The sequence below is a fragment of the Nakaseomyces glabratus genome, chromosome I, assembly GCF_010111755.1.
Source record: "Nakaseomyces glabratus chromosome I, complete sequence".
In the NCBI taxonomy this organism is placed as follows: domain Eukaryota; kingdom Fungi; phylum Ascomycota; class Saccharomycetes; order Saccharomycetales; family Saccharomycetaceae; genus Nakaseomyces; species Nakaseomyces glabratus.
The window spans coordinates 858,335-886,196 of record NC_088959.1 but is presented as its reverse complement, the minus strand read 5'-3'; the positions used below and the strand labels follow the sequence as shown (position 1 = coordinate 886,196).

General features: G+C 39.1%; 14 protein-coding genes and 2 non-coding genes across 16 annotated transcripts; 11 read left to right on the top strand and 5 right to left on the bottom strand.

Annotated features, from left to right (window-relative positions):
- Nucleotides 1–167: 167 nt before the first annotated feature.
- GVI51_I08965 (MCT family MFS transporter) lies at nucleotides 168–2,063 on the top strand (the record flags this gene model as incomplete). The annotated part of the gene is made up of 1 exon (XM_447642.1): nucleotides 168–2,063. One exon carries the CDS (start codon nucleotides 168–170, stop codon nucleotides 2,061–2,063), a length of 1,896 nt encoding a protein of 631 aa, XP_447642.1.
- A 1,316-nt stretch (nucleotides 2,064–3,379) lies between these two features.
- Nucleotides 3,380–5,236, top strand: GVI51_I08943 (MCT family MFS transporter; the record flags this gene model as incomplete). The annotated part of the gene is made up of 1 exon (XM_447641.1): nucleotides 3,380–5,236. One exon carries the CDS (start codon nucleotides 3,380–3,382, stop codon nucleotides 5,234–5,236), a length of 1,857 nt encoding a protein of 618 aa, XP_447641.1.
- Nucleotides 5,237–5,825: 589 nt separating this feature from the next.
- Nucleotides 5,826–7,418, top strand: CDC14 (phosphoprotein phosphatase CDC14; the record flags this gene model as incomplete). Its single annotated transcript, XM_447640.1, has 1 exon — nucleotides 5,826–7,418. One exon carries the CDS (start codon nucleotides 5,826–5,828, stop codon nucleotides 7,416–7,418), a length of 1,593 nt encoding a protein of 530 aa, XP_447640.1.
- Nucleotides 7,419–7,599: 181 nt separating this feature from the next.
- ECO1 (Eco1p) lies at nucleotides 7,600–8,385 on the bottom strand (the record flags this gene model as incomplete). Its single annotated transcript, XM_447639.1, has 1 exon — nucleotides 7,600–8,385. One exon carries the CDS (start codon nucleotides 8,383–8,385, stop codon nucleotides 7,600–7,602), a length of 786 nt encoding a protein of 261 aa, XP_447639.1.
- A 770-nt stretch (nucleotides 8,386–9,155) lies between these two features.
- On the top strand, nucleotides 9,156–9,228 carry tA(AGC)5. The gene has a single exon. It is a non-coding gene; the product is annotated as a tRNA-Ala (tRNA).
- Nucleotides 9,229–9,479: 251 nt separating this feature from the next.
- On the top strand, nucleotides 9,480–10,502 carry HIS2 (histidinol-phosphatase; the record flags this gene model as incomplete). Its single annotated transcript, XM_447638.1, has 1 exon — nucleotides 9,480–10,502. The coding sequence occupies one exon, from the start codon at nucleotides 9,480–9,482 to the stop codon at nucleotides 10,500–10,502; it is 1,023 nt and encodes a 340-aa protein (XP_447638.1).
- A 656-nt stretch (nucleotides 10,503–11,158) lies between these two features.
- ARG4 (argininosuccinate lyase ARG4) lies at nucleotides 11,159–12,544 on the top strand (the record flags this gene model as incomplete). Its single annotated transcript, XM_447637.1, has 1 exon — nucleotides 11,159–12,544. The coding sequence occupies one exon, from the start codon at nucleotides 11,159–11,161 to the stop codon at nucleotides 12,542–12,544; it is 1,386 nt and encodes a 461-aa protein (XP_447637.1).
- Nucleotides 12,545–12,987: 443 nt separating this feature from the next.
- On the top strand, nucleotides 12,988–14,301 carry LSB3 (Lsb3p; the record flags this gene model as incomplete). Its single annotated transcript, XM_447636.1, has 1 exon — nucleotides 12,988–14,301. The coding sequence occupies one exon, from the start codon at nucleotides 12,988–12,990 to the stop codon at nucleotides 14,299–14,301; it is 1,314 nt and encodes a 437-aa protein (XP_447636.1).
- A 467-nt stretch (nucleotides 14,302–14,768) lies between these two features.
- PES4 (Pes4p) lies at nucleotides 14,769–16,577 on the bottom strand (the record flags this gene model as incomplete). The annotated part of the gene is made up of 1 exon (XM_447635.1): nucleotides 14,769–16,577. One exon carries the CDS (start codon nucleotides 16,575–16,577, stop codon nucleotides 14,769–14,771), a length of 1,809 nt encoding a protein of 602 aa, XP_447635.1.
- Nucleotides 16,578–17,083: 506 nt separating this feature from the next.
- tQ(UUG)3 lies at nucleotides 17,084–17,155 on the bottom strand. Its single transcript has one exon. It is a non-coding gene; the product is annotated as a tRNA-Gln (tRNA).
- A 386-nt stretch (nucleotides 17,156–17,541) lies between these two features.
- On the top strand, nucleotides 17,542–20,337 carry BUB1 (protein kinase BUB1; the record flags this gene model as incomplete). The annotated part of the gene is made up of 1 exon (XM_447634.1): nucleotides 17,542–20,337. The coding sequence occupies one exon, from the start codon at nucleotides 17,542–17,544 to the stop codon at nucleotides 20,335–20,337; it is 2,796 nt and encodes a 931-aa protein (XP_447634.1).
- A 242-nt stretch (nucleotides 20,338–20,579) lies between these two features.
- MRPS35 (mitochondrial 37S ribosomal protein mS45) lies at nucleotides 20,580–21,614 on the top strand (the record flags this gene model as incomplete). The annotated part of the gene is made up of 1 exon (XM_447633.1): nucleotides 20,580–21,614. One exon carries the CDS (start codon nucleotides 20,580–20,582, stop codon nucleotides 21,612–21,614), a length of 1,035 nt encoding a protein of 344 aa, XP_447633.1.
- Nucleotides 21,615–22,013: 399 nt separating this feature from the next.
- TRS65 (Trs65p) lies at nucleotides 22,014–23,534 on the top strand (the record flags this gene model as incomplete). The annotated part of the gene is made up of 1 exon (XM_447632.1): nucleotides 22,014–23,534. One exon carries the CDS (start codon nucleotides 22,014–22,016, stop codon nucleotides 23,532–23,534), a length of 1,521 nt encoding a protein of 506 aa, XP_447632.1.
- Nucleotides 23,535–23,861: 327 nt separating this feature from the next.
- On the top strand, nucleotides 23,862–24,494 carry CLC1 (clathrin light chain CLC1; the record flags this gene model as incomplete). The annotated part of the gene is made up of 1 exon (XM_447631.1): nucleotides 23,862–24,494. The coding sequence occupies one exon, from the start codon at nucleotides 23,862–23,864 to the stop codon at nucleotides 24,492–24,494; it is 633 nt and encodes a 210-aa protein (XP_447631.1).
- Nucleotides 24,495–24,707: 213 nt separating this feature from the next.
- On the bottom strand, nucleotides 24,708–25,772 carry GVI51_I08657 (uncharacterized protein; the record flags this gene model as incomplete). Its single annotated transcript, XM_447630.1, has 1 exon — nucleotides 24,708–25,772. One exon carries the CDS (start codon nucleotides 25,770–25,772, stop codon nucleotides 24,708–24,710), a length of 1,065 nt encoding a protein of 354 aa, XP_447630.1.
- A 294-nt stretch (nucleotides 25,773–26,066) lies between these two features.
- Nucleotides 26,067–27,302, bottom strand: PUS6 (pseudouridine synthase PUS6; the record flags this gene model as incomplete). The annotated part of the gene is made up of 1 exon (XM_447629.1): nucleotides 26,067–27,302. The coding sequence occupies one exon, from the start codon at nucleotides 27,300–27,302 to the stop codon at nucleotides 26,067–26,069; it is 1,236 nt and encodes a 411-aa protein (XP_447629.1).
- Nucleotides 27,303–27,862: the final 560 nt, after the last annotated feature.

Here is a 27,862-nt window from a genome sequence, read left to right as displayed (position 1 = left end):
GCTGCTTGCAGGCGTATATATAGTAGGCTATATATTATCTCAAGAGTATATTTCTTGTAGCCTATTTTAACTCTAAAAAAAACAAGCCAAGCTACAATAATCTCTCTACTTGTCCAACCAACACTTGTTTAGATATTAGGCAATTCATATACGTCTGTACTACAGTAATGGTAGAGGAAGGTTCTTGTGCATCTAGTGTCTCTGTGGACAGTTCTTATGAGCGTTCCTCGCTGGAGGTTAGAAGTTATACTCGTGATGGGCGTGACGCTGACCAGTACAAGCTGCATAACGGTAACACAAGAACGAGAACTCTAAGCGACTCTAAGGAAGGTGTATGGCGTGCTTTGACTAATGATGGTACCAGTATAGTTGATGTGCTGCATGTAAGAGATCAATCCCCACATGAGAGTGAAGAAAAAGACCTGAAGCAAGCAGATGAGAAAGCTGTGGACTATGATGAAGAAGATGACAGACTACTGGAATCGAGGTTTGACCTGGCTGATGCACTGCGGCTTGTGGACACAAGGCAGTCTATGCAAGATAAAGAAAATGTCCAGATAAGGAACAGGCGGTACTCCGGTGATGATGAGAGTATAAAATCAGCCTACCAGTCTGAAGACAGCATCCCCATTGAGCGGGTTCCAACAATAAAGAAAGTTTTCACTAACAAATCCACAGGCCAATTGGATCTTCCACCGGATGGAGGCTATGGCTGGGTTTGTGTGTTTTGTGTTTTCTTAGCAATGTTTTCTACATGGGGATGTAACTCTGGGTTTGGTGTGTTCTTGGGTTTTTACTTGAACAACGATACCTATCCCGGTGCTACAAAATACGATTATGCGCTGATCGCTGGGCTTACGGTTGCTCTCGGTCAAGGTGCCTCCCCTTTTGTCATGGTCATGATGAGAGTTATTGGTATGAAGCCCACTATGCTTTTTGGCAATGCACTTTTGCTTGCCGGTTTCCTTCTAGCTTCGTTTAGTACCAAGATATGGCAGTTGTACTTGACTCAGGGTGTAATGTCTGGAGCGTCTATTGCAATAGTGTGTGTTCCAGCAACTGTTGTTCTACCTGGTTGGTTTCTGAAACGTAGAGCAGTTGCTGTTGGGTTATCCTTACTGGGAACTGGTCTTGGTGGTATGGTGTATGGTCTTGCTGCTAATAAAATGATCCAAAGCCGTGGTAATACGCATCTGGCGTTACGAGTATTGGCAATAACATGTACAGTTAGTAATATTGTCGCGACTGTATTGATCAAGGAGCGTGTGCCTAAGAAACCCGTGGGTATCAGATCTTGGAAAGCCATTGTTCAGCAATTTAAGGTCATGTTTACAATTGACTTGGTCAAGAAGCCATTTGTGCTGTTAATTGCTACGTGGTTTAGTTTAGCACTGCTAGGTTATATTATCATGGTGTTTACGATGTCTCCCTATGCCATTGCAAGGGGCATGACAGCTCACAATGCCTCTGCGCTAACGGCGATCCTGAACGCCGCCCAGTCGGTCGGGCGTCCGACGATGGGGCTTGCAGGAGATCGATTTGGTCGGACTAATGTCACCATCACTATGACCACACTCTTGATGGTGTTCGTCTTCGGGTTCTGGATCCCAGCCCACACATTCCTACAGATGATATTCTTTTCAATATGCGTGGGATCCTGTGTCGGTGTCGCAAATGTCATGAACACAGTGCTAATTGCTGACATGGTGGGCCCCGAGGAGTTTCTTCCAGCCTGGGCCTTCGTATGCTACATAGGCTCCCCGTTGTGTCTCGTTGCGGAAGTGATTGCGCAGGCATTGACTGTCCCAGAGCACAAGAGCAACCCATACTTGCACACGCAAATATTCGCGGGGTGCTGCTTCACAGCAGCGCTTTTGCTAGCATTGATGCTGAGGGAGTACTCCGTTAGGCTCAAATACGAGGGCAAGAGAAGGGAGCTTCTGCGTGAGATCAAAGAGGACGGTGCGCTGGACGCCTTACACCAGAAAGAGGAGTACGACGCCCTCCTCAGCAAAACCACATCAGCTTACTTCAAGAGAATGACCAAGAAACTAATCATATAGAGTAGATAACTTGAATAGCATTATAGCACCCCATCCATACCTATTCATCATTTCTATTTAGACAAATAACGATCTACACTTTTCATTGCTTTCCATGGACTAAACGAATGGAAGTGAGGGGTAGGGCACTCCACAGAATTGCGACCGGCTGGTATGTCTCGTTCCTTATCATCGCGCTGGAAGGGGATGCCTTGCACAGTCTTCTTAGCCCAAAAGTGCAACAGTGTCTTCTCTCGATTCCGTGTTCTCTGCAGAAGAAAAGCTAATTTTTGCTGCAGGCCTTGGAGTGAAAGCCCCGCAGGGTGTACGACCCGCCGACTTCGACTTCACAGCTGCATTGTCTCCTCTTCCTGTGTTGCTTTGACACAAAACGTTACTTCTCCACGTTACTACTCCGTTTGCACTGGCGGTTCTGGGGCATTCTGGTATGGCTTAATGAACAACAAATGACGTATGTCATTTGAAAAAGGGTCTTGACTACGATGGTTGCACTTCGAGTCTCTGAAGAGCAGTGGGTTCCTCGTACATTGGAGAAGTAATGAATAAGATTACATAAGAATCGATTGAATTTCCACTTAACTGAAATTGACTGACAATGTAGCGTACACATCTGAGACCACCCCAACGTAAGATGAATCGAAGCTTTTTACTCAATTTGTCTCCATTGCTACTAGCTGTTCTAGGAGTAATGCAGTAGGCTTCTCTACGTTGTTTCCTTGGTCTCCTCCCCCCCCCCCAAGTCTCCCACCTGGTTTTCTCTCTTGTTTTTTCCGCAGAGATCTATCCGTACGATCATAGTCTTTATGCTTTAAAATGTTGAAATTGTTTTGCTCATTGTTGGGTGCCCTGCAGTACTTTCTGAGGGGTTACTGGCACATATTCTAATCAAGAGTGAACAAGAGTGCGTACCCCTCCATTTTACGATCCATTCTGCGTTCTTGTCTCTGGACCCTTCCCTTGTCGATTGTCGATAAATTGGCTTTCGGCTAAGGTGTTTAAAAAAATGTGGTACGGCAGGTTCTGAGTGCTTCATCCGTTTGCTTTTCTGCCCACTTTTATCGACTAATATAAGAAGCAACGGATGAACTTGGCACTTTCGTTGACACATTGCTATGCTCATCTCGACTCTGATCCACAACAGATAATTCACAATACACAATACACATATATATTTCGCAATAGTTCATCTTGTAGTTGTTTGTTATTTGAATGTGCAGCACTGTGAACAAGCGACAAAAATGGTTTCCTCTGTAGAGTCCTTGTCTTCCTGTCCCGACAGCCTCAGGAGTCTCAGGAGTCTCAGGAGTCTCAAGAGCATGGGTCCCGAGGTGGAAAAGGATACACAACTGAGGAAAGCAGTAACTGATGGTCTGTGGCGGGTACTTACCGGGGACAAGAGCGTGGGTGTCGGCGTGAAGAAAAGTAGCACCACACCTGACCTTGAAGACCCCAGAGAGGATGTAAATCAACTAGACGATGAGCAATTGCTTGACGACCAGCGGAACCGCATTCTCGAGTCACGCTTTGATGTTGCAGACGCATTTAACATGCAAGAAACCATGGAAGATGTGGACGAACAACAGCACAAATCAGAACAAGTATCCCAGCTTGCCTCGGACACATCTTCTAATGTAGAGTCCATAATGTCGATGGCACAGACCACAGAAGGTGAACAGCTTGAGCGCGTACCTACTATAAAGAAAGTCTTCACGAATAAGTCCACTGGCCAAATAGACCTCCCTCCGGATGGGGGTTACGGTTGGATATGTTGCTTCTGTGTGTTCTTGGTGATGTTCTCTACCTGGGGCTGTAACTCTGGATTTGGTGTATTTCTTGGTTTCTATCTCAATAACGATACGTACCCACACGCAACCAAGTATGACTACGCCTTGATTGCCGGTTTTACTGTAGCGTTGGGGCAAGGTATGTCTCCCTTCGTAATGGTCATTATGAGGATTATAGGTATGAAGCCAACAATGCTCTTTGGAGATGCACTGTTGCTAGCTGGGTTTATCCTTGCATCCTTTACCAAGAAAATATGGCAATTATACCTAACACAGGGTGTCCTCATTGGTTTCGGAATTTCATTCATATTTGTTCCAAGCACAGTGGTGTTGCCAGGTTGGTTCTTGAAAAGAAGAGCCGTGGCTTTGGGTATATCCCTGCTTGGAACGGGTGCCGGCGGGGTTACTTATGGCTTAGCAGCGAATAAAATGATACAAAATACCGGCAATACTCGGTGGGCACTTCGTATATTGGGAATTAGTTGTTCCACTACTGTTGTTGTGGCTACGATGCTGATTCGTGAGCGTAAGCCCATAAAGCCTATTGGTCTAAAGAACTTCAAGGCTATAAGGAAAGAATTTCATACCATGTTTAGTGTAAAAATTCTAAAGAGACCCATTGTGTTATTGATTGCTGTGTGGTTTGCCTTTGCACTATTCGGCTATAATTTAATGATATTCACACTTTCACCCTACTCAATAGCAAAAGGACTATCTGCACATGATGCATCAACTCTTACCGCTGTATTGAATGGTTCCCAGGCCATTGGTCGTCCTTTGATGGGTCTAGCCGGTGACAGGTTTGGAAGAACGAACGTCACAATCTCGCTAACAACTCTACTTGCCATATACTTGTTTGCATTTTGGATACCCTCGCACACTTTTGTTCAACTACTATTTTTTTCTATTATGACAGGTTCCTGTGTTGGTGTCGCTAACGTTATGAGTACTGTGTTAATTGCTGATATGGCCGGACCAGTAGATTTTTTACCAGCGTGGGCCTGTGTGAATTATTTGGGAGCACCTTTGTTACTGCTACCTGAGGTAATAGCCCAAGCGCTGACACAGCCAGAACATAAGAGCAATCCATACCTGCATACACAAATATTTGCTGGGTGTTGCTTTAGCTTTGCGTTACTATTAGCATGCTGTGTAAGGTCTTCTGCAGTATGGCTTAAGTATAATCAAAAACTGATTGAGGTTGAGACGAAGTTGAAAGAGTATGCCAACGATAGACAGAGTTCGGATGAAAAATCAAACACTTCCATCAATCTTTCTTATAGTAATGAGGAAAAACGATTAATTGAACTAAGAGATCGTTATAAGGAATTGCTAAAGAGGACCCCCAGGGCATATGTCAAGAGAATTGTTCACAAGATGATAGTTTGAATACTACACAAAAACTAAAACTAACTTTTAGTATTATTTACTTTTACAGTGGCACGACTCAGAAATTCAATATTTCAATTTTAAGGGCATTACTGTTGCCCGAGATACGAACTACATTAAAATAGCATGTGCTGTAGCTAGCTTTTATACATTTAATATTCAAATCATAGATATTCATTGCTTCATATCATCGACTATATTATGATAATAATATGTTTTCTTAATATGGAAACTGGTAAATATGATCCGCTTTTTCTCAGAAGAGTCCGCACGATAGTCGAAATTCATGAAAAAAATCCTAAAATTTCGAAATTTTTCAATATAACGATCCAAGGTGTAGTAGGTATTGTTTCAAATTGATGGTAAACTCTCTGAACTCGGCGTTTGATCAAGCACCAACATCACTGAATCGAGCATCCATTACTTGAATCCAAGGAATTGATTTGATTTTTTGAATTCCGGCGGTTTAAAAGATCAATTATTGAAGGAGTTTGTCTCAGGTCTGAAGTTGCAATTGCATTTTATACAGTTCAGCAGGGCTAACTAAGGTAGGATATTAGTAAGTAGAAGCAAAAGGCACAAATTAGACATGCGCAGAAGTATATATTTAGACAATACGATTGAATTCCTGCGAGGTCGGGTTTACCTCGGTGCATATGATTATACCCCGGAAGCCACTGATGAGATTGTCTTTTTCACCATCGAGGACTCGATCTTTTATAATAGCTTTCACTTGGACTTTGGTCCCATGAATATCGGTCACTTGTACCGTTTCGCAGTTATATTTCATGAAATTTTGAATGATCCAGAAAATGCACAGAAAGCAGTTGTGTTCTACTCCTCTGCCTCGACCAGGCAGAGAGCTAACTCTGCATGTCTGTTGTGTTGTTACATGATCTTAGTGCAAGGTTGGACACCACATCAAGTTTTGCAACCATTGGCCCAAGTTGATCCACCATTTATGCCTTTCAGAGATGCAGGTTACTCTAACGCCGACTTTGAAATTACTATTCAAGACGTTGTGTATGGTGTGTGGAGAGCTAAGGAAAAGGGATTGATCGATCTACATTCATTTAATCTAGAGACTTATGAACGTTACGAGCATGTTGAAAATGGTGACTTCAATGTTCTAACACCAGATTTCATTGCATTTGCATCCCCTCAGGAGGATCCTAAGGTTCTATCCTCTGGTACCCTGACTCCTAAGTCACACCTAAATCAGCCTTTCAGAAGTGTATTAAACTTCTTTGCAAACAATAATGTCCACTTAGTCGTAAGATTGAATTCTCATCTATATAATAAGAAGCATTTTGAGGACGTCGGAATTCAGCACCTCGATCTTATTTTTGAGGATGGTACATGCCCAGATATGTCAATTGTTAAGAATTTTGTAGGTGCTGCAGAAACTATAATAAGAAGAGGTGGTAAAATAGCTGTGCATTGTAAAGCTGGTCTTGGGAGGACAGGTTGCTTAATTGGTGCACATTTAATATATACTTATGGATTCACAGCTAATGAATGTATCGGGTTTTTGAGATTTATTAGACCTGGTATGGTTGTGGGGCCTCAGCAACATTGGTTGTATCTACATCAAAACGATTTTAGAGAATGGAAGTATACCATGAGACTCTCCACCAAGCCAAGCGAGATAATAGGCGGCTTATATCCTTTAGTGAGTGTGGAAGAGTATAGACTACAAAAGAAAAGATTAAAGGAAGGCAAGCGCTCTTCCGATATCACAAGTAATAACAGAGTCAATAGCAATGATGAGGTACGGGATATTGAAATGACGCCTGCTAGAGGATCTAAATATGAAAGACAAAATGACATGAAGCCGACCGAAACAGCTTACAAGACTGCTGTCCCACAGCACTCACCAGGTCAACCAAGAAAAGGTCAGAATGGAACGAATACCATAGAACAAATTAGTAAAAATGGCAAGTCTAATAGCAAAACACAGCACAACAATATGGTAGTGGACAACAATTCGGATGATGATTCCATGACTAGCAATTATCAAAACTCCTCTTCTCAAAACAGAATTACAAGGCAAACAACAGAAAGTGATGAAGAAGGTCTATTGAAGCAATTGTTACCAAAGAATAGAAGAGTCGCATCAGGAAGAAGGAATGTCAGTGCTGCTGGTGGTGTAAGAAAGGCCAGTGGTACAGTTAAAAGGTGAGGCTAACGATATTAGCATCAAAGATGTCTACTTAAGTATAAAATCGTTCTTACTGGCATCAAATCGCGTTTTCAAATAACTTCTAATTAAATATGCATTCGTTATATAATCAAATAATCAAATAATACCCATTTTACGTTAATGAGTATATATTTCGATAGAGGTGATAATAATCAAGACCTCATAGATAACAGGGTATCAGGATATGGCCTGACTTATGTTTTACGCCGTTATATTTCTTAGCTAATTTCCCGCCACTGTCAGATGGTTGGCTCCAGGCCAGTTTCATTTTATCGACATTCTGTCCAGGGATTGCTGATATTCTGGCCGCATCTAGAAGCTTTTCAGCTATTCCTTTACCTCTTTGCGCTCTACAGACCCAAATACGAGATATCCCCAGTGTGAATTGAGGTCTAACATGTTCAACTAAAGTCCTTGTCTCGTAGATCATCCACCTACACTTGTGCTGTTTAAGCACCTCCACAGTAATTGCTCCCACAACCTTTTTATCCTTGATGTAGACAATGGCTTTGCCCTGATGCTCAGCATTTGGTTTACGCCAGAAGTTATTCTCATCCTGCGGGGCATTCAGCTCTTGATTTACAATGTCCATAATCTCAAGCATTGCCTTCACCTCGGCAGGTTTATTCTCTTGTATCATTACAATTCTTTCATTGTTCTTATTATTCACACTTTTACCCGTTTTGAAAGGTGAGGAAGATGGAGTTGCTATTATAGTGCTGGAAGTGGTATCATGAATTGGAATGCCCCAAGTTTGTGACCAATTTCTGCCATTGATATGCAAGTCATGGTATTTCTTATGTGTTGCTACATCGTCTATCGAATTCGGTGAGTATTTCATCTCGCATTTGGGGCATTTCAGAATGGTCTCGTTATTGATATTCAGCTTCGATTGTACTAGCCTTTTGCCATTACTTGATTTGCTTCTAACATGATTGACAGCCATGAGAAGCTAGTAATCTAGTGCAACCTTGAATCCAATAGTAGCAAAACCTAATATAAGTTTCAGCTAACCGTTCTCTAACGATTTATAAGATGGATATTGAAGCATTGACCTTCCGAATACTTTTATTTCTAAGTTTACGTTTTGTTCTAAATTCCCATACTAAAAAAGTTTCAGGTGAGTGCCAATTTGTGGTTTTAATTTCAATGCAAAAGTAGCAAACGTAGTTCCAGAGCAAATTGAACATTTATCTGTTATTTGATTTGATTTTAGAAACATCAAGAGTTTTGATTCTTTTCTATACTGTTATTCGTTACATTAGGAATCGCAATGAAATTCTGATAGGTGTATCAGGCAACGCGAAGCATAGCCAGATTCTAGGATGTGCTTAATGCACAAAAAAGAGTCTCGAAATGTAGTAAGAACTTTTCTTGTGTACAACAGTCTAAAACACTCAATAAAGTGTTTTGTTTTACATTTTAGTATCTTTTAGTCGGTGTCTACTGTAAATAGGAAGGCGTTTCTTTCTAATATTTTCCTAGTTTAAGGAAAATACATAGTATATATTATACACCACATGTGTGGTAATTTCTGTCAGAATTTTTGACGGTATTTTGGTATAGCTAATGGAGTGTATCCATCATAAAGTATATCGAATGTAATGGGTGGAAGAACCACAGTGGCATGCCACTGTACATTTCCATATGGTCATGTGATAAAATACATACCAGTATAGTTTATGCTACCATTTCAAAAAGTCATTAAATTATTATGGGCGTGTGGCGTAGTTGGTAGCGCGCTCCCTTAGCATGGGAGAGGTCTTGGGTTCGATTCCCAACTCGTCCAGTAATATTTTTTTGCGTTTTATATTTTTTTCTTTTTTTCATGGTTTCTACGGTGTATTTAGTGCTACTGCCAAGTTGAGTCACAGAAAGCAAAGTGCGAAGCTCAGTTTTTGGTTCAGAGTCAGCCGTTCCTTAAAAATCAGCTCATATAAAGTTGAGTTTAATATGGTATTGCTGCGAAACGTTAAGACATATGATCTATTGATTGCTGGGGACCCGAACAGGAACAGTATAAGCAGGTGGACTAGGATAATGCATTCACATCATTCACATTCGGGAGACTATGTGGCGCATGGAGTGGATCCTCTTGATGATATTGTCGCTCAGGCTGTAGCGATGCGGTTCCACACATATTGCCTAACTGAGCACATGCCCCGGGTGAATAGCAAGTATCTGTACCCTGAGGAGCGGCAAGAGGACATGAGTCCCGACCCTAATATTGGCGAGCTTGGATTGAAAGTGCTTAAGGAGAAATTTCTCAGCTATTTGGAGCACAGCCGGAGCATACGTGCCAAGTATAGTGGTGGTGATTGCAAGACTAAGTTTCTTGTTGGGTGTGAGCTTGAGTGTTGTGACGTTGAGCACATTGAGTACAGTAAGTATTTGCTGAGGACATATGGAGACGATTTGAAATTTACCGTGGGATCGATTCACCATATTAGGGGTATACCGATCGATTTTGACCCACACTCATGGAACGAAGCCTTCGATTCCTGCGATAAGAACATTGTTAAATTTCTGTCATCTTATTTTGATATGCAGCATGCGATGATAACGGAGCTGCAACCGATCATTATCGGGCACTTTGATTTGTATAAATTACTGCTGCCGGATGAGATGTTTGTTCATCCCGCCACAGGTGACTGCAGCGATGACCCGCAGGTGGATTTTGTTCCAATAACATCCATTTCACTAGTGAAAACCTTTCCAATTCTCAGGGAGAAGATTATCAGAAACTTAAAAGCTATCGACTCATATGGTGGTGCCATCGAGATAAACACTGCAGGATTCAGAAAAGGCCTCTGTGAACCTTACCCTGGCCCTGAGATATGTGAGTTGGCGAAACAATACTGTGGTTCACGGTTTGTATTAAGTGATGACGCCCATGCCGTATCACACGTTGGTACTTGCTACAAACAGGCGCTAGACTACATTACCAATACGATTAAGATTGAGGCCCTGTACCACTTAGAAGAAACTTCCGATGGTTCCGTGAAACTGGTAAAAGAAGATATGGCATCTGTTTCTGAAAATAGCTTCTGGAAACAGTTTTAAATCTGCACAACTACCTATTTATAGCCCCCAATATAAAAATTGAAGACTACAAAACGCACGTTTCGTAATATTCATGCCCATAAATTATTTGACTATGACTCGAAAACATGACTATACCAATGCTTATGTATACACTTAAGTACAACATTCATAATGTATAATGTGATACGATAAATACTTATCTCGCCAAATCATACCGAAAATGGAGAGCCAGCTGCAGAGTGTACGGAAACGGAAGGTGGAGCCGGTACAAAAAATTTTGGTTCTTAGAAAGTGCCGTGCAGAGGATCTTGATGACTGATAAATGCTTGTCGGGAGGGATTGAGGTCAGCATTTGTGGAAGTAACAGGCGAATGTCTAAATCATCCTTTGGCCATATCAGGCATCCGGTAGCGAAAGTTTAACTTAACGGCAGGATAAGGCGAACTTATCAGTGATTGTGGTAGAATAAGGCGAGATGAGCTATAGGTGTCATATTGTGCTAGCGAAAAGTATATAAACCAGCAAGTTTCTCGAGGTATAATCGATGTCAATAGTTTGTCCTTTTAACTTATCAGTATACTTAACGATAACAATTAAAAAGGTTAAGCATTCACTACTAGCAACTTGCTAAATATTGCATAACAACATACGCCATATACTATACAACTAATACAATGTCAGGTCAAGCTAAAACAAAACTTTGGGGTGGTAGATTTACAGGGCAGACTGACCCACTAATGCAACTTTACAATGCCTCTTTACCATACGATTATAGAATGTACAAGGCCGATTTGGAAGGCACAAAAGTTTACACCGCTGGTCTAACTAAATTGGGTCTAATCACAGAGAGCGAATTGGCAAAGATTCACTCTGGTCTTAAGGACATCGAAAATGAATGGGATGAGGGCAAGTTTGTCCGTCATGAGAGTGATGAGGACATCCACACTGCTAATGAGAGAAGATTGGGCGAACTAATCGGCCGTGACATAGCTGGTAAAGTTCACACCGGTAGATCAAGAAATGACCAAGTTGTCACGGATATGAGAATATACTGTCGTGAGATTTTAAATGAAAAGATCTTCCCTGCGATGAAATCCTTGATTAATGTTTTAGTTAACAGAGCTGAGAAGGAGATAGATATCCTGATGCCTGGTTACACACATCTACAGAGAGCTCAACCGATCAGATGGGCACATTGGTTAAGCTCCTATGCTACATATTTCACAGAAGACCTTAAGAGACTGGAACAAATTGCAGAGAGATTGAACAAGTCACCATTGGGTTCGGGAGCTCTTGCGGGTCATCCATATGGTATTGACAGACAATTCTTGGCCGAAGGACTTGGATTTAACGGTGTGATTGGTAACTCTCTGGTAGCTGTTTCTGATAGAGACTTTGTGGTAGAATTGATGTTCTGGGCCACATTGTTCATGAACCACGTCTCTCGTTTCTCTGAAGATTTGATCATATACTCTACTGCTGAGTTTGGCTTCATCAAGCTGAGTGACGCATACTCCACAGGCTCCTCGTTGATGCCACAGAAGAAGAACGCCGACTCCTTGGAACTATTGAGAGGTAAATCTGGTAGAGTGTTTGGTGAATTGAGTGGGTTCCTAATGAGTTTGAAAGGTATCCCATCTACATACGACAAGGATATGCAAGAGGACAAAGAGCCATTGTTTGACTGTCTAACCACCGTAGAACACTCCATCCTGATAGCAGACGGTGTTATCTCTACTCTAACTGTCAACAAGGAGAAGATGGAGAACGCGTTGACCATGGACATGCTGGCCACCGACCTGGCAGATTACTTGGTCAGAAAGGGTGTTCCATTCAGAGAGACACACAGCATATCCGGACAATGTGTCGCCCTGGCCGAAAAGGAGAACTTGTCCGGTATAGACAAACTATCCTTAGAGCAATTCAAGAACATCGATCCTCGTTTCGAGCAAGACCTTTACGAGACTTTCAACTTCGAGATGAGCGTGGAGAGAAGAGATGCCATTGGTGGTACTGCAAAGTCCGCTGTGCTCGCTCAATTAAAGAGCTTGAAGTTATAAAGGAAAACACAAATGCATATTGAATACTAAATACCTATCATAAACTATATATGGTAAATAACTAAAATCAATAGGATTGGTCTAAAATTGCTCATTTGCTCTGTTTAATCATGCATGGGCCCCCAGTGACATCATGTGAGAAGTCATCCTCGTCGAGGCTTTCTTGTTTTCACTCAAATTCCTCAAGTCCATTAAGGATCCGTTCCTGTCAATTTGGAATCCCACTCCTGATAATCGTTTGATTGAAGCAAAAGTACCCAGCCTTCCGATTCCTCGATTAACAGAAAAGTGGCAAGTCCATTTGACGTCAAGTTCCCTTTTTCAATCATTTAACGATTATATAGAGTAGTCCTTTATATTTTGAAGTGGTATTAATTTGATTTTAGTAACTAGCATTGCCAACATAGGCTTACTGATACAAGGTGCCAACAGTATAAAAGATCATGGGTATCAATAATCCAATTCCTAGAAGTCTGCACAGTGAGACTAAGAAAGCTGCCAAGATTTTGGCAAGTTTTGTGAAACCCAACCAAGTGTTTGGTGCTGACCAAGTTATTCCACCACATGTGCTTAAGAATGCCAAGGGTTTGGCTATTATTACAGTGTTGAAAGCTGGGTTCCTGTTCTCAGGTAGAGCTGGGTCAGGTGTCATTGTGGCCCGTCTGAGGGACGGGTCCTGGTCTGCACCAAGTGCCATTGGTATGGCTGGTGCTGGTGCTGGTGGTTTGGTGGGTGTAGAGCTTACTGATTTTGTTTTTATCTTGAATACACCGGACGCAGTGAGGTCGTTCTCAGAGTTTGGTACTATCACTCTTGGTGGTAATATCTCTGTCTCAGCTGGTCCATTGGGTAGAAATGCGGAGGCAGCGGCCTCTGCCTCAGCAGGAGGTGTGTCAGCAGTGTTTGCATACTCCAAGAGTAAAGGTCTGTTTGCAGGTGTGTCCTTGGAAGGTTCTGTCATCCTGGAGAGAAGAGAGGCTAACCGTAAATTTTATGGTAACAACTGTACCACTAAGATGATATTGTCTGGCAGAATTAGACCACCACCATCAGTAGACCCGCTTTTCAGAGTGTTAGAGTCTAGAGCCTTTAACTATAGGTCATCAGGGGATGATTACGAAGACAGTGACTATGACGATGACTACTATGATGATATCCCTAGTTCATTCACTTCGGATGATACTTCTAGATACAGTAGATCTGGTGCAGCAAGACGTGACAGAAGAAACGATGATGATCGCTATGATCGTATAGGCAGTCGCGGATCAAGGAGAGACAAGTATAGAGATGATGATGATTTTGATGATGATTTTGATGACCCTTCAGGAGCCAAGGATTACTATGCTAATCATCGTAGAGGTGGTGCTTCGAGTGCCAGAAACCAGAGAAGTTCATACTATGATGACGATTATGATGATGATTATAGAGGCGACAGTCGTAGACATGGTGACAGCAGGCGCGATGTTGATGATTTGTCTAACAGGTTCTCAAAATCAAGGATATCCCCCGGTGCCACAAACAATGGTAGATCGAATAGCAGACCAGCTGATGAACCACCAAGAAGAGATGCCTCTTCTGGTGCTCCAAAAGCTGTAGCATTGTACAGCTTTGCTGGAGAAGAAGCTGGCGATTTGTCATTCAGAAAGGGTGACGTTATTACTATCATCAAGAAGTCTGACTCACAGAATGATTGGTGGACTGGTAAGGTCAATGGCAGAGAAGGTATTTTCCCAGCTAACTATGTCGAACTGGTATAGTCTCTTAAGTTTTATCTCTGATTCTGGAATAGTATATGTTCTGTACAATTGGGTTATATACTCAAAACGGCAGGGTATCTATTCTTCACCGAATTCAACCCTCACGGTAATAGCATGCTAAAATAGCAAACTGTATCAATATTTTAAGGTTTTTGAGCAAGTTACATCATGTTGAATTTATAAATGACAAGTTGTAGCACTTTTATCGTGAATTGTATTTTTCTTTATGTTAACCTTAATAAACTTCATTTCTAATCAATAATTATCGTAATAATTTGACATATACATAACATTGTTATCAGGCATACTGGTTATACTGTATGTAATTGTATTCGCGTTCATTAAAACTTTTATTCTAATAGCCAGGATAATAGAAAATTTATACAAAGTGTGAATATACAAAAATTGCAAATCGAACCTTGAATTGTATCAAGTACTTTCCATTTTGACCCAGAATGCTTTAATATTTATCTACCAAAACCCAGCGTGCTTGCGGCTGTTTCAATTTGATGTTTCAGCATTTCTGCATACTCCTTAGAGCTATTCTGTAGAAGCAAGAATTGAGATAAGCTCTGTCCATTACGGTTCCAGAAAACAATAAATATGTAATCGGCTAAGGATTTTAGATTTTCGGGCCTTGTTGCAAATGGATATTTCAAATTGTCAATTTTATCTTTTATCTGTTGCAAAAGTAATTCTTTAGCAGGGATTGCACCTCTGCCGTTCTTAAACAGTTGAGTTGCTTTCTTGTCTTGACAACCATTGTATGGTAATTTGTTGGTCTGTACTTCATAATTTTTTAATTTCTTTGCATGCATAAAATGCATCTTATCGTGAGTAGATGGGTCATGTATATTAGTTGAGCAATAATCACCATAATTTTTATAAGTAAATGGCGAATTGGGTAAAATTTGACAAAATTCCCGGTAATTAGTTTGTTCTTGGTTCTTTTTACTTTTACGAGTGGTGGCGTATATTATGGATCCACTAACCAGCTTATTATTTAGGAATTTTTTGGCTTTATCTAAATCATCTTGAGTCTTAAATTGTATGGTACCTGTTGAAGTAACATGTTCGGGATTTTCAGATTGGTGAACCTTAATATCTTCAGGTTTGACGCTTAATTGATTCATGATCTGCTTCAAGAACTTACGGTCACAAATAGGGCTCAAATTGCTTAAAAACAGTATCGGTTTGGGAGTTGGGATATTATATTTAGAGTAAGCATGGGTAACAAAAACATTTCTGTTCCCGATGGCCTTCCCATTAAATAAACTAATTGCTTTCTCTACTGATGCTTTATCCTTATAGGTTACAAATGCCCAGAGGTATTCGCGACTCTCATTTAATGGTGATAAGAAAACAGATTTGATAGGGCCAACTTCACTGAAAATGGCTAAAATTTCATTATTATTGGTATCTAATGGAAGATTTTTTATGAATATACCATTAGGTTGTATTATAGCTACTTTATCTTTATCAATCTTTATTTCCACTTTATTACTGTCGAAGATTTCCTTTTCCTTTTCAATTATAATATCGTCGTCTAACTTGGATATCTGTTTATCAAAATTTGGTTTCTTCCTCAATTCTTTATCAAAATGTAGGCCACAGGATATGATGTTGCCGAGGAACTCTTTGTTGTTAAATTCTTTAATAACATCTCTAGCGATGGTATCGTCTTCGAAATAAACAAATCCGATATTTTTGCTTGAGTCCAATTTAACTGATAACACATTACCGTATTTACGAAATATATCATAGAACATACGATGTGTTAATTTCTCTTTTTGTAATGGTAAATTAGAGAAGAATATGTTGGTGCCAAAATTCTTCCTGTATACCGAGTCTCTAATGCTGGGCATTATTCGAATTTCTTTTCCCATTATTTTATTATAATTAAAATCTTCTGTGGCTCTTTCTGCGTCTTCTTTGTTTCCAAAATTGATGTATCCGTGTCCTAGTGATCTATTATCATCGGCGTTTGTACAAACCTTAGCCGAAATAAATGATTTGTATACTTTAAACATTTCAGTAAGCCTTTCACTTGTAATCTCTTCTGCCAAATTTCCAACAAATAGAGCAATGTTGTTTTGTACATTTGTACCCAAGTTTTCGGTCCTAATATCAACTATCTCTAAAGTTTCTGATCTAGAAGACGCATCGGAAACAATTCTTCTAGGTTTCTTCTCGATGCCAGGTAAATTATTCTCTGGTAACTTCCTGTTGTTCAACGATACTTGCTTCAATATATCTGCAAGCATTAAAGTAGACATTTTTTCTGTCTCTTACGCAAATTTTAGAGTTTGTTAATGTTTCTTTAGTTATCTCTAGGTACTTTACTATTTTCTGTATTTATGCCTTTGATTTATTAGTTGATTCGATAAATTGTTATATAATTATTATTCTCTCGATTTTGAACTTCACTTATCCTCAATATGGGTAACTTTAGTTTAACACAAATTAATGAGCTTGCTATCACTTGATGAACTAGTTAGAATAAAAGCTTCAAGGTAAAGAAACACAATCGGAAGCAACTGCTTATAGATACTTCCAGTTACAAAGTTAATAGAAATAAATATTTCAGTAATTAACATAAAGTTGCAATGTCACAAAAAAATCGATAAACCAGTGCATCTACGGCGGTAGAACATTGGGCTAGCAAGTGAAGGTTACAAATTGTTATGAATGTACTAGTTTGCAGCCGCCTGTATCGATAAAGATTACAGAAAGCTCATTATGAAGCCAATTTTTTTGTGTCAAAAACACGTCAAAAAATAATAGGTCCTACCCGGATTCGAACCGGGGTTGTTCGGATCAAAACCGAAAGTGATAACCACTACACTATAGAACCATAAGAAGTTCTTGTTATTGATAAAATGACAATTCGAATAGAAGCTCTATGATGGAGTACAATTTTGTCATGCTTAATATAGGTCTTTTATTGCTAAAATAAGTGTCCATAACTAAGTTGATTAGCATTGTACAGTTCTAGCTATATAAATCAATTCATTTGGATACCAATTGTCTGGTTTAAATTGCTTATCCTTCTATTTTATTACATACTCTGTACCTGAAATTGTAGCCTTGTTACGCGTTCGCACGATATGTAGGACACACAACCTTTCGTTGCGATGAGCATCATAATAAAAAACTACAAAAGATGGTATTACTGACATGCGTAGATCAGTTGTAGTCCTTGGGAATTAATAGAAAGTTAAGAATACGGATAAATGTACAATGGTCTTTGACAGCTGGGCGGTGGCGAAGCCTCAAGCCACGCCCAATCTCGAAGATGTGCGGAAGCACTATGAAAATTTACTCTATGAGGATCTAGAGAATCTGGATGATCCGCTGCAGCTCTATCTAGAATACATTAAGCATTTGAAACATTGCCAGAATGAAGGTCAAGGTATTTCCTGTAGTCAAGTATTACAGGATGTTATGGAGAGATGCCTTTTGTACTTCTTGGATCTGGAAATCTTCAAGAATGATCCCAGATTGTTGAGAGTATGGATTAGTTACATGAACATGGTATACAAGGAGTTCATTGATGAGAAAATAAATATATTATGCTATCTTTATCATAAAAAAATCGCTGTGCGATTGGCTCTATTTTATGAACAATTAGCGGAATGTTTAGCGTCAATAAATAAAGGTGAAGAATCGGTAGCCATTCTACGGTTAGGTAAGGACAATAACGCTTTTCCTACACAAAGAATTATTGCAAGTTATGAACAGTATGCCTTGAAATATGGGACTACAAATGATAATAATAACATGTATATTCAATTTATGAACACGTACCGAATACCCACGTTTATTATTAACTATGACTCCTCGAACTTGAGTCCCATTCCTCTCCGACAGATAAGAAAAGAAGATGTTACAAACTTGGACAATAAAAACGATAATACAAGTAAAACTTTAAATGAAGAACAGAATGATAATGATGATCTGATACCTCAATCTAAACCCAAGATACCTATCTTTCATGATAGTGAATCACCAGAAAAAAACAGTAAATCAAATAAGAGCCAAGTTCTCAAAGTTGTTGAAATGAAAGGTAAAAAGCCTCAAAAGATAGTTTGTAATTTCAAGCTATTGTTTCCGGATGATTCACAAGAATATTGCATAGAAGAAATCCTTGCAAAGAGTTCTATTTCTAGGGATATATTAAGAAAGAAACAGGATCGTGTAAAAAGAAACCTTGATTTATCTGTGACTAATTCTAAAGCTGATATCAAGCGCAGAAATATACTTTCTGATAAAATTACTGGCTTACCTTCTACCCAACCTCCAATACCTGGTCTAAACACTGAAAACAAGGATGTAGATACAAAATACGAAGTGGATTCGCCAGTTAAAACTAAAATAGATGTTTCAACATCAATATTACCTTTGAAAGAGGCGCCCATGCCAGGTATGACTAGTAAACAGTATGGCGCGCCATCGTCGCCGACTGTAACAATGTTCTCAAAGAATGCTATGAATGAAGTTTATTCCATGTTCAATCAAAATTACGAAGATTTTAATGGTTTAGGAGAAAAAGAAGATACTACAAGTAAATTTAGCCAATATGAAAATTTCACAGAGGGATTTACTGCTAAGAATCTCGATGATTTAACAGAAGCAAAACCTAACATCATTCGGACTGATGTAGGAGAAATTTCTAATAGCAATGTCCGTTCGCCTATTAGAGCGATACCCAATAAAAGTAAACTACCGGAGTTTATGACACCCATAAAAGAGACTGCACGTACATTGCTGCCAAGGAATAAAATTAAGATATATGAAGACAAGCCATCCTCTGTAATACCATCTCAAAGTTCACCATTTATTTCACAACCAATTCCGAAAGAATCAAACTCACAGGGAAAGGAAATACCGGAATACAAGCAAATAATTAACCATCCAACCTCAAAGAAATTTCGACTGTCCTTGCTTACTAACATACAGCCACCATTATCTACATATTCCACTTTTTATTCATACAACCAAAATTTGAAAATGAGCTCACATCTAAAGAAAATGCATAAAGCCTCTAAGATAGAGAACAAAAGACAGATACTAGAATTTAAAAAGGCCGACGAACTATATTGTATAGTAGGTGAATTGGGTCAAGGTGGTTATGCTACTGTTTACCTTGCAGAGTCCGATAGAGGTGATATAAGAGCACTGAAAGTAGAGACACCATCGAGTTCTTGGGAATACTATATCCTAAAACAGATTGAAAACCGTTTACAAGGTGATAAAATACTTGACTCTGTGATAAGTGCATATTCTTTGCACTTTTTTCTAGATGAAAGTTATTTGGTTTTAAATTTTGCAGACCAGGGTACTATTCTTGATCTTGTGAATTATTATGGTGAAAAGTCTAGCAACTCAGTTGATGAATGTTTGTGTATCTTTTTGTCATTGGAGTTGATCAAAATTGTGTTAAGATTACATGATGTCGGTATAATACACGGGGATCTCAAACCAGATAATTGTATGATTAGATTTAGTGATGGTCTTCTAGGGAACTATGATAAGCATGGTGGTAATGGCTGGCACAAGAAAGGTATATACTTGATTGATTTTGGCCGATCGTTTGATATGAAGCTCTTTGATAAGAATACCAAATTTATTGCAGATTGGACTACAGACATGCAAGATTGTCCAGCTATGAGGAAAGGAGATCCATGGAGTTTTGAAGCAGACTATTATGGTCTTGCTAGTATAGTGTATTGTATGTTATTCGGTAAAACCATAGAGATAGATAATACTAATTCGGGTACTTACAGAATTAGAGGCACGATAAAAAGATACTGGAATCATGATATTTGGAATCCACTATTTGATATTCTTTTAAACCCCTCTAGCACAGGATCATTCAGCATGAAAATAGAGACTGTTGTGAGTAGAATGGAAGACTATTTATCTGTGATGGGTAATAGCCAGCAACTAAGGAGTATAATCTACGATCTACAGCCAGAATTGATCAAGATCATGAGCAAAAAGATGTCACTTGGTAAACGGAAGACAAGCATCTGAACTGTTGATAGTTTTTGTAATTCATATACATAGTTTCTTTACATATCTTAAGCATTTCTTTAGCTCTTACTTCTTGTCACTTTTTATCGATGGGCCTTATACTTGACTTTTTCACTTCAAACAACGAGGATCACGAATAAGTGAATAGTTGGACAATTGAGACCAAGATAGTCAAAAAGAAAGTATAAACTTTTGAACAGAGTTCCACACCACATATAGCCAAATATACTATCAGTACAGCAATGTTTCGCCCGGCCGCCAGTGGTAAGAGCAGTTCGCTCCTGCAAGGAAACATATGCTGCTATCAGCAGGTCAGGAACCTTTCGAGAAGGAGACTAGCGTATCCGTTCTATCCTTTCAAGAGATTGGGGAGGCAGCATCCAAAGAAACATGACACCAATCTGAAGTATGCCATGAGACAATTTCTTGGCCCAAAGAACTACAAGGGTGAGTATGTCATGAACACTTATTTTGCAGTACCTAACAACCATGTGCCTAACTATATCAAACCGGACATCGAAAGAGGGCAGGCTCTGAGGGATCCAAACACAGGTAAAAGACTAACTGAACGTTATGATGGTGCTTTGGTTGACGCTCCACATAACAAGAGACTCGAAGATGTTTCTGAGAGAAGACAGCTACAACCGTTCCCTTCAAATCCACACTGCAAGACCAACTACATGGTGAGTGAGGAACTTAAGGCTCAGATATACAACGACATAGAGACTAATGGTCTTTCTACCCAACAGGTTTCTCATAACTACGGTTTGAAGATTCCCCGCGTAGAGGCAATTGTGAAGTTGATGAAAGTTGAAAAGAAGTGGGAGAAACTCAACAGAATATCCCCAGATTTAAAGGTTATGTCTGAGACACTGTATAAGATGTTTCCATTGTTTGTCCCAGAAGTTCCAGCTAACAGAGAAAACCTATCAGAAATTCCGGTCCCACAGAAGGCCCTATCTTCTAGATTCTTAACCATCGCTGAGTCACAACCATTTGGTCCAGTAGATGCTGCCAAAGTGTTAGAGTTAGAGCCTGCTGTAAAAACATTGGAAAAGTTGTCTACCATTGGTGAACACAGTGAGGGCCACATAGAGAAGAAAGAACACAAGAAGAAGGTAGTTTACGGTGAATTGAAGGAGGGCGAAAGATCCGTGCTAAAGTTTACACACGCCAAAGTAGGTGAAGTGGGACACCGTTACGGTCGTGTGCTTCGCGACAACAAGAAGGACAGAAAGATTGGATTTAATGAACTTGGTCAAATGGTTTACATATGAAAAGCACATGTTTGTCACACAAATTGCAATATCTGTTCCTTATATCCATGTCCTTTAAAAATGGGCTGTCAAATGAAATATTCACAAGAAAGCAAACGATATTCCTAATTAGTCTTCCATTTCATGTATATATCTACTACTTAACTAAAATGTATATAGTTTCCAATTAGGATGTTCTGTTCTTTACCCATTTCTGACTATTTCAAGTCAAATCATCGAATTTCCTGCTCTTTAAGGCGTTTTTGCAAAAAAAAGATGCCTGGCGACTTGCAAGTACCTATAGTCTTTTGAACTCTCTATGGCTATAGGAATTGTTGTTGTACAGCTGTATCACTTCCTGTAACACTACCACTGAGTAAAACTGGGTTACGCCTTCGGAATTGAGTGAGGTCTAGAAATATGGAGTGTTTTATACCGACTGAGCGTGGGATAGTAACCGGCGGGGTGGTAGACGAGGTTACACTGGACAAGCTGCGAAGCTCAAAGCAGGATAGGTTATTTGTGATCTTTGATGAGTGCTTAGAGATATACTTTTATCTCAAGGGAAAGAATCTTAGTATTAATAGCATTAGCATATGGATCAATGAAGCGATAGTCTTGGAATCATCGGAGCAAAACATATTCACTCAAATTGAATGTCATGAGGGTGTGCTTCTTAGATTGGAAGAGAGCACGTACGCAAGGAAAATATTTAGATCCAGTGTGGTAATGACCAATGGGTATAACAATAAAGTGAGGCTAGTGGTCAGGTATGGTGAAAAATCTGTCATAAAACGCTTGAATGGTATCAGTTTGCAGGAAGAAGAAGAGGAAAGAGACAGTTCTGACGATGAAATGCTGACCAGTTTTGAGCCTGTTTATTCTTTGTTACCATCTGATGATAGTGAGTTAGAGAAAGTTTCGTCGACTACGGTAACGAAGGCGGATTATGAAGGTATCGGGTCAGAAGATCAAAATCAGAAGGACGAAATATTTGAACTAGAATACCCAATATACTCATTGATAAATATGAGGCTTCGAAATACGGCACTGGAACAAATATCCTCTATAATATCATGTCTTGAATTCCAAACGTCAAAAGCTGCTGAGAGCTTGATCTCGAAGCATTACACCTCAGAGAGTTTCTCCATGCATTTTGATAGAGTGTCATATAACCTAGTGAATAGGAAAGCACAAACAGAGATAGAACCTGTTTCTAAATTTACTATGCCATTTGAAGTATACCTCCGTGATAGCTATAGTATAAACTACAAGCTTCCCTTGCTGCAAAACAGTCAAATATATCCCCACCATGTCAGGATAAACTTGAAATATGAATTGGTTATAGGAGATAAGAGATTCCCGGTGAATACTATATGGGAAACCGATATTGCTCTCAAGCGTCCAGTGAATCCTAACTTGATACCAAATGCATCATCCTCTACTCTTGCTGTAAATCAATCAGCAAAGCCATTTGGTGTATCGCCAAGATTAAGTGCCACCGCTGTGTCCACACCATCTCTGTTATACAATAAGTTGAAAAATGTCAAATTCAGCATCCTGAATAACAATTTGAAAGTGGACATGGGCAAGAAGTTTGTTCTAAGGTTGCAGATTATTAACACCTCCCCAGTGCCGTTGGACTTAGTTGTCTACTACAACAACCAATCTCCAGTGATACAAAATTCTAGCAACATAACTTTGGACAGGCAGATACAACTGTACAAGAAATACAAGAAGATAACAGAGGGGATAATTCTACTCTCTAATGACTACAAGATACCAATCATTGATCCGCATGAGACTTATTTTGTGGACTTGAGTTTCATTGCAATAATGCCGGGTTACTACCAATCACTGGCCGGCCTCAAATTACTAGACCTAAAGACAAATGAACTGATAGATATAGGTACTGGAGCATCAATACTGGTACAAGAATAGGCACTATATATACATCTCTCTTTGCATTTTTATATAGGAATATACTCATAAGAAGGTATCATCCTTCAGTGTAGTCAATCACTCGCTATATTCATACCGACGTACGATTCCTCGAGGGACGAAACTGCGAAATCGAACTTTTCAGCTTAGAAGTGGATCCAAAAGGGATTTTGTTAGTCAAAAGTTCACTATTGATCAGCAGTCCAGGTATAGTTCAGAGGATTACAGGCCAATTGTGAACTCTAGATAACGATTGCACGTATATTCGATTGAGCAGGAGCAAGAATCCGTCTAGATAGTTATAAAATTAAACATAGCATTTGAAAAATGTCTGAGAAATTCCCCCCATTGGAGAACAATGATAGCGACCTTGTAGCTAACCTTGATAATAGCACAGATTTCCTGAAGAGGGAAGCAGAGGTTTTAGGAGATGAATTCAAGACTGAGCAAGACGCTGAATTGCTTGATGATGGCAGCTTATCCGACTTCAACAACGACAATGCTGCCAAGGATAATGAGGATGCTGCTGTGCAGGAGAATCTAAATACATCTGAATCATATGATGACTTCGGTGACATGCAGCAATCTACCACTACGGCTGAAGATCGTTCCCATGTTGTACAAGAATGGAAAACTAAGCGTGACAACGAAATAAGGGAGAAGGACGAGGCTGAATTAGAGGCCAAGAAGAAACTCCAGGACGAGGCTATCAAATACATAGATGACTTTTATGACAACTACAACAAGAAGAAAGAGCAACACATAAGCACAACCAAGAAAGAAGCTGAAGAATTTTTGAAAGAAAGAGATCAGTTCTTCTCACAGGACAACACTACTTGGGATCGTGTGTTGCAATTGATCAATGTTGATGACGCAGATGTTATCGGTGGTAGAGACAGATCCAAGTTTAAGGAAATTCTGTTGAAGCTAAAGGGGAAAACTGGTGTCCCAGGTGCTTGAAAGTGCATATTTAGAGAGTGTTTTAAAGTATTTCAGAGTATCTTTTTCTTATTACCTCAAAATATATGTGCTGAGGGTAACTATATCTTTATTCTATAATGTTTTAGATACAATTATCATGTACTATAAATCTAGACGATTATGAGAATTCTTTTCCTGGATATTTAGAGCCAATGTTGTATACCGCCATAAGATAATTGCCAGCAATATCTTTTATACTATTAGGGCAGACGCAATAGACAGGACAACCTTGTTAATCTCTTCAGTTACTTGCCACCAATGATAATATTTAATTGAGATGTAATACGTTAATAATTTCAATATCCAGGTATTGACACTCATCACCTTCCCGAAGTCTAAGGTTAATAGACTTATAAATGTAGCAACGAATTTTTTGGTCGTTCCATTAAATCTGAACCTACCACTCTCTTTCCTAAAAATATGCATTAGTAAAACTTTAAATATACACCACTGACTCGTACTAATGAAGTTTTGGAATAGCCTCGAATTCAGTATTTTCTCAAGCTTTGTTCTCTGCCTTTTGAATGTTATTTCATATTTTTCTCTGAATTTATCTACTATGACCTTTGAATTGTTTGATATTTCTGAGTAGTTTGCTTTGTATTTCCTGTAAGTTTTTCGACGCTCATAAAGTTCAAGTAAGAAGTCCTTATCTATTTTCTTAGAACCAAGCTTATTCATCACGTCCATATAAAATGAATGAATGGAAATGGTAGAAAAAATTATGGCGAAATCATAGAAGAGATTCTTGTCATTGAATATAATCGACTTGTACAACCGGCTTTTTTTGTCATCCAAAAGGTATATAAGCGTAATTAACATCGAAGTTGCAGCATGGTTCAGTAGAGATGATGCAGTAGCATCAGGTTTTTTGGCACTTATGAAATTACGGATTCCATTTATTATAACGTTAGCAACTGAAAATGAAACCAGCTTTTCAGGTACTGTCCTAGAAATCATGATTGAAAATATTAGAGTTATTCTATCGATCAGCTTATCGTATTTCTTATTATCCAAAATAGGTTTTATATATGGAGAAGCATTGGTCGCAAATAGAACTGCAATAGTATTCAAACACCAATTTCGTATATCAATTTTACTCATACCGCCAGAGTTCTTAATCCGCCGAATTAGCAGTAATAAACTACTGCAAACCATTACAACCACACGCCTCCTTACTAATTTCAACCCATTGACAGTACCAGCCTGTCTTTCGAGTAATACTCGAATGATAAAGGATAAGTTACCTTTGCTCATGATAATGTGCCAACCAATGGTCGATTGTATTCACACTGTTTATATTAATTTAATCCTCACTGACCCTATAGATGATGCAAATACGTTGGTAATTGTTGCGAGGAGCTTTCCGCATTTAAACGTGAACAATTCGGTCATCTCTTAACTAGTTTGCCTTTATTTTCATGTCAAAAAAGTTGACTTTCGCGATGCCGATGTGTATCATTCATTAGCAAGCTCATCACAGGAATTGCTGTAATCGACACATAAAGAGAGCATAAGTGAATAACAATATAAACTTATATCTAAGTATATTTACTCGTTAACCACCCATTGTGGCAGTTCGGTCTTAAAATTGAGAGTTTTCTCTGCATCCGAATACCTCCACGCATGGAGATCAATACTCAAATCTTCTGGATCAGGATCTGATAGCGTAAGTGCACCACATTCAGAGCACACAGGACAGTTCTTATTTTCCGCAAGAGCTTTTTTTTTAAAATGTTCGGACTCTTGTATGAATATTTGAAACGTTTCACTCAACTCTTCATCTGTGAGTTTTGCTTCTGACCAATTGGCTATCGAACGGATAAAGTTGAGTCTTTCCGGGTATCTAGTAATCTTCTGAGAATATATTGTGTCATTAACAATTGGGTGATTTAGCCGAGCTAAGTGTATTCTTATTTGATGTGTACGGCCAGTTATTGGTCTACAGGCCACAATACTTTCATTCTTATGTGGGAAGTATTTAATGGGATAAAATATTGTCTTAGCTGATCTCGGTACGCTTAACCCTGATGGGTACTGTTTCTTTGGTTCAACTGTGTATACATCAGAGTCTTCGATAGTAAGAATTGAGTTATCCTGTATTATCTGTTCCTCAATTGGTAAGTCTAGCCTTTGTATTTCTAGAGTCTCTATATGTGGTACTTCATTGACATGTGGGAATGCACCTTCAACTCTCGCCAAGTACCATTTTTGCATTTCATGAGATCGTATCTTCTTTTGAACCATAGAAGCAGTGCCAGTATCCTTTGATAGTATTAGTAGACCAGATGTCACTTTATCTAGTCTGTAAGCTGGAAGAGCATGGACTCCATTCACCTTCAAGATCTCAGTTAGTGTATTTCCATAATAGAGCCCTGTGGGGTGAATTGGTATACCGCAAGGTTTGTTTATTACCAATAAGTTTTCGTCTTCATATACAATATCAATTCCTGCTATCTTCTTACCAGGTATATTTGCCTCGTTACTGCACCATTGTAAAACTGGAGGCTCGTGCTTGTGCACTGTCGATTCCAATTTATCATTGTTTTTTATTGGCGTATCTAATACTGATAGGTTGTCGAGATATTGGCCGTCTCTGATTAGCTTGTATTTACCGTTCACTATCTGATGGCCATAGTATTCTGCAGAATGTGCCCGAAACTCTTTCACCAGTACATCCAGGACCGTTCTATTGTGCCACCTACCTTTCACAAATGCCGTCCTTGTGTGATAGTAAGGATATATCTTCCTGAGACCGCTCTGGTAATAGTATTGAATATTGCTCATTTCATGTTCGATTGAAAAGTCCTATTGGTTTCAGCTTTTGAAGTTTTAGTCTGTATGCAAAATTTCATCATTTATTCAAGATGGGAAAAAAATATGTTAGTACTGCTGTGAGAGTAATGGCAAAATTAGCAAGTTTTTGTAAATATAAAATAAAATACATTAGTGATTAAATAGTATGTACCTAGCTTATGGTATTTATGACGATTTAAAATATGAGTTTTGATACTTCTTGTTAGCAAAAATATTATTGCTAGGTATATGTGATATGCTTTTTTGTTTAATTCAGAGTAAATGAGTTGGAGTTGGAGTTGGAGGCATAGTTGTATAAACTCTCAATTAGGTATTAAACAATCTGCTCTGCTTCTCCTCTACATATTTACTCTTCATTTTTGGTAAAATGTGTAGGTGGGAAAATGTTATAAAAATGCTGGAATTGAAGTCGTAATGGTGATAAAGTCCATCATTCTATGATGGATTTCATCCATAAATATTAGTGTGTGTGTGTGTGGGTGTTTGTGTTTATTTGAAGGGCTTCTTATCTCAAAGTGATACAGAAATGT